Genomic DNA, 11,612 nt, shown 5'->3' with positions numbered 1-11,612 from the left:
CAGTCAGACTCACAAGGTGAGCTGTGGTGGCTGGTAATGAAACAGAAAAGGTGAGAGCTACCTGCTCCAGTCCAAACTCATACTCAGAGAAAATGTAGTCTCGCTTGCCAGACTCTCTCCTGCGCTTGTGAGTCTGGCTCCTCTTACTCTCACCCTGGTCTAGTGGGAAAAAAGTTATCTTTACAAACAACAATACCAGCAGGCCTGCTTTATTGCACAATCCAAATCTTCGTCAAAATGGGTCATTTTAGGTTGCTAGCTTGCTAGCTTGTTTCACAGCAGCGGAGGCATTTGAGAGCGACACACAGGGAGCAGAAAGGAATTTCCCTTTGGTCCGACTGACATGGTCGGAGCCAATAGCAGAGCTTATCCCCAGCCTTATACCAGCCTGCTTCCAGTGAGTCAGACTAGAGAAAATATGACCGTTTATATGACGGGCTTGTTGCTTTGTTGAAAACGTGAATATTCAGAGAGTCTCATGAATGTGTGTCTTGTGACCTTTGACCTGAGCTGTTTCTTAAAAAAACACATTTCTCCACCTCAGCTTCAGCCGGTGGTTTCTGTGAAGTCGATGTGCGATCACTCAGGAGTTTCCCTCTTATCGTTTATCTCATTCATATAGTTTAGTCTGTCAAACATGTTGTAACTTTAGTGTTTAAAAATAAAAGGGGCATGCTTCGCGTGCGTACCTGCAACTGTGAGATGAGTCCAGAGTGGTAGTGAGTAAGTTATTAAAACTCACTCCCCAGAATAAAGGCCCAGCTCCCTAGAAGCGGGAGGTCAGTGGATCGAATCCACCCCTGGGCAAGCCCTTAACTTAAAAAAAACCCTTAATGGGTTGCTGCCAGTGCTGTCAAACACAACACAGGTTGTGTGTGTGTGTGTGTGTGTGTGTGTGTGTGTGTGTGTGTGTGTGTGTGTGTGTGTGTGTCTGCTCTAGCACAGGGGTGGGCAATTATTTTTCATGGGGGGCCACATGAGAAACCCAGATTGTTGCCGGGGGCCGAACAAATATTGTCATGCCATAACCCATGGATGGGTAACTTTGATGATAGAGAGGACCACAAAAAATGTCCTCGCTACCAGGTTTTGCTGAGGGCCGAACGGCGCCAGCGCGAAAAATTTGGTGCATTTGAAGCCAGGTTTAGAGGAATAACTCATTTTAAATTAACAGTTGTGATGTCATTATTCAGTCTTAACCACCAATATTTTATCCTTTTCTCACTCACTCCTATGTCACCACCTGCTCTCAGGGCTTGAAATTAACTTTTTTGACCACCTGCCAATATGGCTGCTAGATTTTAAAGTTACCAGCCAATTAGAATTTACACTAGCTGAAATGTTTTTCTTGAAATAAATCAAGTGATATGAGTGGGTTAATTTAAGCATAAGTATCAGTAAGTGTCCCGGGATGATCAAAGCCTGTGTTGAGGGTCACACGAACAAAAATGCAGTCTTGAAGCTAAATAAATCCAAAACCAATGAGTTATTTGAGTTATTTAAATTTCTACTTCAATGTAGCCTTTTAGTCATAAAGATTATTGATATTCCATATTCCAGACTGAGTATTGGCCAGAATATGACATGAACATTTGGACACTTATTCAGCGGGTGTCTTGCATGTTGCGTTCAGGTGCACTGTGTGTGTAAAAATAAAAAATAAAAAAATAAATCCAATTCCATCGCGGGCCACACAGGTGGCGCCCGCGGGCCGGATGTATTTTGCCCATGCCCATCACGCGTGCTAGAGGGTCTGAAAAGGAGCTAAATATAGCCCCAAAAGAGCTAAGTTGGCAACACTGCCCTCTAGTGGCCAGTATCTGACGTAGCGTTGGCAAATATGGCGACACAGCACGGTTAATGTTGGTTGTTGTTGTCACAAGGAAAGAGCGCTGTGTGGTGATCAGACTCAGAGAGTGACAGACACAGAAGCTGTGTCTGTCTGTCGGCTAGGCTCGCCTCACTCTCAGGAGCTGCTGGTTGTCTGTGGATGGCAGGAGCCATGGAGACAGGTATGTGTTTGTTTGTCAGCTAAGCTAAGCTAACGTTAGCTTAGCTGAGATGAGAGCGTCACTCCAAACTCCAGTCAGAAAGCTATGAGTGTGGTTTAGCCTCGCTTCTCTCCACACTTCACCCATGATAGATTTATCACTGTAGATCTGTGTGACCATGATAAGCCATCATAGATAAGCGGCCAAGCCTAGTAAACGCGAGACTCAGCCTTCATTCTTCCGAAGGCTGAGGCTAGCCAAGCCATTCGCCTACTCAAGTTCCATCATAGCTTCAGCTAAGCGGGCATGTACCGCAACTGAATGCAGCATTGTAAACATTTTGTTCAAATGATAGCCTACCTTTGGATATTGTAAATTATACGGGACCCCCCCCCCCCCCCCCTTAAATGGAAAATAAAAGTAATCATACCATGCAGTCTACAAAAAAAAATCTATAATGCACAGACGATGCCCTACCATCAAGTGTTTTATTTGGTATTTCAGATCATGCCTAATAAGCACGCTGAATATGGAGAAGTTTCCTCTTTCCTAACAAAAGTTACAGGACACATACTGTTAGACTTCAGACACCAACAAAATACGTCATCACGGTTTACAAACAGTAAAAGGGTCTATGGAGAGGAGACATTGCCCTCCAGACACTGGCGCTATTGCTATTTGCAATAATGTCCCTTCTGACCTCAAACTGATGTCAAATGACATGACCTCAGACTGTGTCAAACACCCCTCCTCCCCCCACCATTCTCTCCCCCCTCCTCTCTCTCTAATATAAGATTGTTCAATCTCCTGTTTATTGGTAGTACTTAGCTAGACACATTCTCTGTAAAGCCCTCTGAGACATTGTGAATTAGGGCTATACAAATAAACTTGACTTGACTTGACACCAGACCGCTAGACTCAGCTCTCAGTCTTAATCCGTTTCACTACTGTAAGACTGAGAACATTACTATTTAAATCTTTTCATAACGTTAGGTGGTGCTGTTGGAAGCCTTGCATCGGAGAACCAATCATGAGGGTTGTGGGCGGGCCTGCTTTCTGGGGGCAGTTCTCATGCAGAACCGGTGTCTCGCAAAACATCGCCACGTTTGCGGAGAAACATATTAATCACTTAGAAACAAACATAACCTGTTAATAGGACGTGTTTCATCCGGCCCCGGCGGCTAGAGGTCTTTCCCCCAGCGATAAGCCCGACTCCCGAGGCTAACGTTACAGAGCCTGCTGACTCCTCCTGACTTCACAGCGCTTCACAGTAGCAAGCGGACCACTTCCGGGTAGGACAAATTATTGTAAAATAAACAACAGGTATAAACTCTGTTTGCAGCACATCAGTGTCTTGCTCTATATTGGAACTATGAAACATTGCATTGCCGCTACCAAATAAAATTCTAATAATAAATGTAGGCGTGTCTGCTGCCGGCCGTTCTCGCCGGGCTCTGAACCAGGTTTGGAACAGTAAATTCCCAGACGTTTGGTGGTTAGGTGGCGCTGTTGGCGCCGCTCACCAAACGTCTGGAAACCGAGACTACCAGACCGCTGCCTGACCTCATGTGATTGTTGTTGTCTTAATGTTGTTGTTCTGTTTCCATGCGTGCAGAGGAGCAGGCCAGGAACCGTTTCCAGTCAGAGTTGGAGTTCATTCAGTGCCTGGCAAACCCAAACTACCTCAACTGTGAGTAGTAGTAGTAGTAGTAGTAGTAGTAATAATTATTATAATGATAATAATGCATTTTATTATGGGTGCCTTTCAAAGCAATACATCTTAAAATCAATCAAAAGCACTAATATACAATATTAGTACAACAAATGGTATAATGCTGCCTTCAAATGGAACTCGTAGTTACGAGTTGGGAAGTCATGTACTGTATGTGATATTGTGAACTCGGAGATTTCAGAAAACGTCCACTTACCAAGGCGTGAATAGTGAATACCACATGAGGGAAAGGGGGCTCCGTTCATATGGACTCATGTTGTAAACACAACCCCATTTGAAGGCAGCGTAAAACCATCAGTGCCAAACTTAATGTGGATTAGGGCTGTCACTTTTTCTTCAAAATTCAAAAGAACATTAGAGCTGTTAATTACCTATTTGAATAAAAAAAAAAGCTAATTTAATAATAAAAAAGGCCAACTCCGCTCAACCACGACGTGCTGGCGGCGTTAAACAAGCACACCCTGTGCCCAGTTCGGAGAAGCAGTAGAGAGAGGAGGAGCAGAAGTCAGTTGTGTTGTTGTGAAAATGTTAAAGGATGGCTTTACTGATTGTCAACCCACTTTGTATCATATGTTTTCCATCCGGAGAGCTCTAATTTCCTCCTCTGGCAAAACGCTCCACTGTGACGCGTTTTACATCACAACGGAACTGCGGAAGCTCTGCTTGAGACACAGAATCTGCTCCAAGGCCTGTCGGTTCAGCTTCCAGGGCGGCTGTTATTGTTCATTTTTATTTTTGAAGTAAGCCCACATCCACGGAGAATCACATAAAGAGCCTTAACGAGCCTTAATGACTTGCACCTGCAGGGGCGGAGGTTCTGCAAGCGGGACAAATGGAGGATATTTTTTCTGTGGAACACTTGTAACGAATGTAAACACTGCCCAACAACATTGTAATGACTTCTAATATAATCGAACAAACTGCATGTCAATTAAAGGTCGTTCAAACTTTATTTTTGGAAAAAGTGACAGCCCTAATTTCCAGCTTTATTTATCCTTTACAACTCACCCAGAACATAACATTTTAAAACGATCCACTGTAAATCTATAACGTGCCCAGCAACGGCCTGGAACAGGAAATAGGTTCATGTGTAATGTGTGCATGTACATCCTGGAAATTTAGTTCATGAACGCTACCTACATCATCATGCTAACATCATGTGTGTTTCCTGCATCATGTTTAGTATTAAGCCTCAGGCTCTTAGATGTTGCATGTCAATACTACACAATTAAGAGCCCTCCATTCGCCTAGCCAAAATCCTTTAGGAAATCTGTGTTGGGCATTATTAAACTCACTTTATTTCTGCACTTTGAAGTCACAGGAAGGGTCGCATGGGGCAACCTTATTATATCGGTTATTCTTTTGGACAACGTTTGACGAGAATCAGCTAGTTGTCTGAGACCAGAGTCCAGACGCATGTGCACTGGCATCATTTGGTGACTCCGCTGGGGAAAATATTTTTTTGAAAGGTTGTTGGCAATTTGTGCAATGTGTCACATCGGCCATCTTTCTGACTATCTTTGCTGTCACGCGTTCGGTGGCTGTGGCTAAAATGCATTGTAAAATGTCTGTAGAAGACGACATGATGCCAGTGCACATGCGTCTGGACTCTAGTCTCAGACAACTAGCTGATTCTCGTTAAACTTTGTCTTTTAAAAGAATAACCGCTCACTTTTTGGAGCTACTAGGCTTCGGATATAATAAGGTTGCCCCATGTGACCCTTCCTGTGACTTCAAAGTGCAGAAATAAGATGAGTTTAAAGAGCATGGGGCAGGTTAGAGACCCCAATCAGTCAATGTGTAGGTGAATTATGGAGGAACTCGATTTTCACATTAAGACACTTACATATACACTACAGTGACTTCTGGGGTCGTTTTACTTTTTTAACTTTTATTTTGACATCTTGGATCCCAAAACTCCGACGTCACAGTGGGGAGTCGCCAGGCATGACCGTCTGTCCCTCTGTCTGTCCCTCTGTCTGTCGTCACTTAGGTCAGGGCTGTCAGTCACACACTATGGATGCTAACGCCGGTTTTCAGGAGGAAGAGGAGGTAGCAAATGTTTATGTACATGAATACGATGGCCTCAGCCTAATTTTGACAGTGAAAGAGAGCAGGAACAGCCCAGCTATGAAACAACGGACCGCGGAGAGAGTTGAGAAAGCAAGCGAGGCGAGCGGAGGCGGGCCGAGGTGCGGACTGTAATTCGATACACACACACGCACGCACGCACACACACACACACACACACACACACACACACACACACACACACACACACACACACACACGCGCGCAAAAGTGACGTATGTGTCCAGCCATCTGGCCGAGTTAGAGCCGAAGTCCCGAACACAGTGAGAAAACCACTGCTATGAGCAGAGCAGAGCAGAGCAGCGGTGCTGTGCTGTGCTGTGCGGGGAGGAAAGAGCCGCAGCCTCCCCCTCCCTCGAGTGAAGAGAGAGCGTGTCACACAGCGTAGACACACACACACACACACACACACACACACACACACACACACACACACACACACACACACACACACACACCGAGTGAGAGAGAGAGAGAGAGGGGGACTGACGGAGGGCCCCTCCACTCGCTCTTTCCCCTCCCTCCCTCCCGGAGCGAGTGAGAGAGACGAAAAAGAGAGATAGAGAGCGTGTCACCGCGCAGACAGCAGGTACACACACACACACACACACACACACCGAGTGAGAGAGAGAGAGCGAGTGAGAGAGAGAGAGAGAGAGAGAGAGAGAGAGAGATAGAAAGAGTGTCACGCAGACAGGCAGCAGCAGCAGAGTGGAGCTGACTTCTGCATGCAGGAACCTGGCGACACCCGACCCAAAACTCACTGACAACGACTTACTACAGGCAGCTAACTGACTAAATGACTAACTATATACTAAAAACTAACTAGTGATTAACCTACCAACTAACCGACCGACTAACTGGCTGACTGATTGACTTTGACTAGCGTAGTACCTGACCTGACTATCTGTCCTGAATATGCGACTGATTTGACCATGCAGTGGGAGGGGAGAGGGACACACGCACGCGGGAGCCACTCCCCACTGTGACGTAGCAGACTTTGTCTTAACAGAATAAAAGTCTGTTATTTCCTTCTGAAAAAGGAAGGTGTTTTTCTCCATATTTTTTTTCAAACTTTTTTTTTTTTTTTTTTAATGATGCATTAACTTTTCAAATGGACATAGGGACAAGGTTAAGTATACATTTAGCAAAGGAATTACCCTGCTCCATGCTCTTTAATGCCCAACACAGATTTCCTAAAGGATTTTGGCTAGGCGAATCGAGGGCTCTTAATTGTGTAGTGTTGACACACATCTAAATGCCTGAGGGTTAGTCTAGTAAGTGTGTGTGTGTGTGTGTGTGTGTGTGTGTGTGTGTGTGTGTGTGTGTGTGTGTGTGTGTGTGTGTGTGTGTGTGTGTGTGTGTGTGTGTGTGTGTGTCCGTATGTGCGTGTGGTCAGTTCTGGCTCAGAGGGGCTTCCTGAGGGAGAAGCCGTTTGTGAACTACCTGAAGTACCTGCTGTACTGGAAGGAGCCCGAGTACGCCAAGTTCCTCAAGTAAGACCCCCTTCCCCCCAGTTGCTAAATATGAGTATACTACTATAAATATGTAAAAAGCACAGCCCAGCAAAAAGTCATGAAAATAATAGGGCTGTCAATCGATTAAAATAATTAATCGCATGATTGTCCATAGTTAATCGCAATTCATCACAAATTAATCACACTTTTTTTTTATCTGTTCTAAATGTACCTTAATTTTCCATTTTTTAATACTCTTATGAACATGGGAGTGGACAAATATGCTTTCTTTTTGCAAATGTAGGTTTGTTATTATTGGAACAATCCAAAACAATGACAAATATTGTCCAGAATAACCTCAAGGGTAGGCCTACTGCATTTAGTATAATCAACAAATGCTGGAAAAAATATGCTGAAATCATAACATGGCAAACTCAAGCTCAACAAGCAACAACAGATGGGCATATTAAAAGGCAAGTGATCATTCCAAACCAGACAGATCACTGATCATCATCCTGCAATGTGTTGTATTTAAAACTTGCCTCAGTGCAGAGGCAACAACAACAGTGAAACTCTGGTCAGCTGATCATTAACTCATTGAGTGCCAGCCACTTTTGGAGAACGGACGCTCCCAGTGCCAGAGTTTCAGAGCGTTTTCAGTGATTTCTCGAGGCCCACAGAATATTGTGTGATATTACTATGTAAACACCGAACACGCACAAAGAACGAGGAGACTCTATTGTATCATCAGAAAAAAAAAGTTTATTGATACCATTTTCCGTTCTTTAGTTATCAGCCGGAGAAGATAGGTTGTTTTCAGCAAAAACAGACGTTTCAAATTAGAAGCTGAGATATTCAGCCTTTTGTGAAATGAAGCATTTCAAGCACATTCACTGACTCTGAAGCTAATATTTTCTGATGTAGTGACGTGGTGTAGTTGTGTGGTGCCCTGCGTGCCCCACCCCCCTCTCCCCCCCCTCAGCTGCAAACTCCTCCCCACACTAACACACAGCCTCACGCACCCAGCGTCTATTTTCGGAGCGCTCCGTTTTTGTGGGCCGGCTCCCAGCGCGACACCGAAAAGCCAAACCGGACTGCTGAGAATGGTTTGGCCCTTCGGCGTCGGGTGCTGCTTTTCTGGCAGCTAATCGTGTGGAGAAACTATGCAGCAGAGACAGAGGGGCTCAGTTGTGGGCGCGGATTGACTGCTGTTCGCAGCTAACGTTAGCTCCAGTCAGAGCAATCTATACGGCTCTGGCTCCAGCATGAGCGCTTTCCGTTTCATCACGGCTTTTTCCTGCTGTTTTCCTGACATTTCTCTAATCTGGAGAGCACTGTCGCCACCTAATGGGTCCGTAAAATAGGTTATACACCTTCAATAGCTACAATATTTGTACAAGAGATGCAGGAGGCTTTGATCCACGTCCCACCGTCAAAAAATGCATTTGACGCCGATCGACGTCATTGGCACTCAACGTTACTATTTACTTTGACGCCGATCGACGTCATTGGCACTCAATGAGTTAATCTGTGCTTCTGGTGATAATGGAGCTATGACCATCTATAATGTGTTTCTATGGTGAGAAATGCACTGCAGCACGCAAAGAGAGAATAGACCGAGTGCAGCCGCATTGCATCGCGAGACACGAGCAGAGCTCCGCACCGACGCCACGCTCGCCCGTCCGTTAGCATGGGCGCCGCTCTGCACTGCGCTCCAAGGTGTGCGTTAATCGTGCGTCAAATAAATTAGTGGCGCTAAAAGGAATTTGCGTTAAATCATTATTATTATTAACTTTGACAGCCGTAGAAAATAACCTTCATTCGACACAGTGGACACACACAACGCACCTGACGTCCAACGTACCCAATACATGCACACATTTGTATAATATTTGAGCCATCAAAAAATCCGGGACGGTTGGCAATCCTATCTGGAGTGTTTGATTTTTGACTGTGTGCAAAGCAAACTGAACCAGCTGAAAAACAAAACAGGGATGCAGGTGGCATCCCTAGTTCCCAAATATAGTCTGTTTCACTTTCGGAAGCCTTTGCGTTCAACAAATTTGAGTGGAAGCATCTTGTCATTCAGTCATTGCCATATGAGCGGTGTCTATCTTGACAAGCGTTAGCTTAAGCGTTAGCTTGTCTGGCTAAAACGTGTTAGCAATGCTATAGCATCAGGTCCTGCTGTCCTTGCGTCCACATGCCTGTGCTGAATGTCGGTCGAGTGGTTAACGTTATATGCCAGTTTTATCTGACAAAGCCTACATACAATCATATTTTCATTTACTGGATAAAAATACTGCCAAACTGTGCTGGTTTTATGAGATGCAATCTCCCTTCCGCTCCTTTCACAGCCAATGATCCACTCCCACAAACACATGCCTGCTTTGTTTACATCTGGGCATTAGAGGAGTGGGGCTACAGTAGTGGCTGGTAAAAGGTCCTGCCCGGCCCGCATTGTTTATTATTATGATTATTTAATAATTTGTTTAACCTACTAGTATTTCTCGTGCCGACTACTGAGGGAGTGGGCGTTTAAACGTTTAACCGACTAGTCGTCTGCATCCCTAGTGAAAACGCACTTGTACTCTGATGCCGCGAAAAGGTTTCTAAAGTCGTAACTTGAGATCTTTATCTAAATTACTTGGATTGAAAGTGATGAGATTTGTTCCAGCAGACGACTGAATTATAATTCTGTTTTCTGAATTAGTATGGAATGATTGAATTGAGTGAAGTTGAAACTGATTATAGAAATCAAACTCATGATGCCCCCCCAGGTACCCCCACTGCCTGCACATGCTGGAGCTGCTGCAGTATGAGCACTTCCGTAAGGAGCTGGTGAATGCTCAGTGTGCCAAGTTCATCGACGAGCAGCAGCTGCTGCATTGGCAGCACTACAGCAGGAAGCGCACACGGCTGCAGCAGGCGCTCGCCGAACAGACACAGCCGCACACACAGCCGCCCACACACGGCAACCAAGCCGCCAAGTGACCCCGCCCCCCGTCAACCAAGCTGCCAAGTGACCCCGGCAACCAGGCTGCCATGTGACCCCGCCCCCCGGCAACCAGGCTGCCAAGTGACCCCGCCCCCCGGCAACCAGGCTGCCATGTGACCCCGCCCCCCGTCAACCAAGCCGCCAAGTGACCCCGCCCCCCGGCAACCAGGCCGCCAAGTGACCCCGCCCCCCGGCAACCAGGCTGCCAAGTGACCCCGCCCCCCGGCAACCAGGCTGCCATGTGACCCCGCCCCCTTGGCAACCAGGCTGCCAAGTGACCCCAGCAACCAGGGCTGTGTGTCTATGTGTGTGTGAGATAGTAGTGTGTGTCTGTATGCAGGGTGGAGACCAACCTAGTCGTCAGAATAAAACGTTGCCATTTTACGAGTCTGCAAACTAGAGATATACGTACAATCTCAACATACATTTGAACAAAATGGTGGTTAATTTGAAAACCTCAACGCCTTTCCAATGTTAAACGCAAATAAAACAACGTTAACAACTTGGTTATGTTTAGGCAAGTAAAACAATGTGGTTGAGGTTAGGATTATGGTTTGGGTTAGGCTTAAATAACAAGAATATTAAATGTGACTCACGGTTGAAATGGAGACTTTGAACACGCTGGGACTCGGAACACAGCTCTCCGGTATGAAAGGCAGGTGTTTACACCCTCCACCCCACCCCACCCCACCCCAAACCCCCCTCCCCGCCCCACGGCCCTTACTGGCGACCGTGCTATTTCAATAGCAGACTATAACGTTGATACATGTATGTAGAAACATGATATGCAACGTCTTTTTGGTTCAGAAACTATTTTCTATGCATCGTGGATTGCAGAAACGTACAATGCCAACATTTTATTCTGGCTTTTTTTCCCAGATGGTTGAAATTAGTTTCACACAAAAAAAATAAGAAATCTGGCAAATCATCACTATGGCTCATGTCTGAAAAATCACATGTTAAATAATCAAATTAATATTCCTTCAAATGTTTCATTCCTCATTTTGTCAGTTTTTAAAATAAAATGTTTGTTATCAGTTCAGACTGCAGAATTCTGTCATGATTTCCCAAAAATCACCAGATCAGCAGCACATGATTCCAAAGTACTGTATATTGAATTATCGCACAGCACTAGATGGCGGTATTGTCAAACAAAAAAGCACACTGGTAGGGAAGCAAAAAAACGCAGGGATCTGATTGGCATAATTACCATGAATGTAATCATAAAACCCAGTAATTTAATGATGTTAACAGGAAAAGTGACTGATATTCTCACCAAACTTACGTTAATGACAAGTTACACTATTAACAGCTGTAAAAGATTGACTGTTTTAGTGGTGGAT

At 45.2% G+C, this 11,612-nt stretch overlaps 1 protein-coding gene across 1 annotated transcript; it reads left to right on the top strand.

The window, feature by feature from the left end:
- Positions 1 to 1,838: 1,838 nt before the first annotated feature.
- med31 (mediator complex subunit 31) lies at positions 1,839 to 11,303 on the top strand. The gene is made up of 4 exons (XM_083645312.1): positions 1,839 to 2,012; positions 3,607 to 3,681; positions 7,214 to 7,310; positions 10,052 to 11,303. Exons 1-4 carry the CDS (start codon positions 1,991 to 1,993, stop codon positions 10,263 to 10,265), a joined length of 408 nt encoding a protein of 135 aa, XP_083501438.1. The 5' UTR covers positions 1,839 to 1,990; the 3' UTR covers positions 10,266 to 11,303.
- The last annotated feature ends 309 nt before the right edge of the window (positions 11,304 to 11,612 follow it).

Source organism: Poromitra crassiceps, assembly GCF_964638095.1.
Source record: "Poromitra crassiceps genome assembly, chromosome: 1".
In the NCBI taxonomy this organism is placed as follows: Eukaryota; Metazoa; Chordata; class Actinopteri; order Beryciformes; family Melamphaidae; genus Poromitra; species Poromitra crassiceps.
The sequence above is the reverse complement of the archived record's forward strand: the minus strand, read 5'-3'. Positions and strand labels throughout refer to the sequence as shown.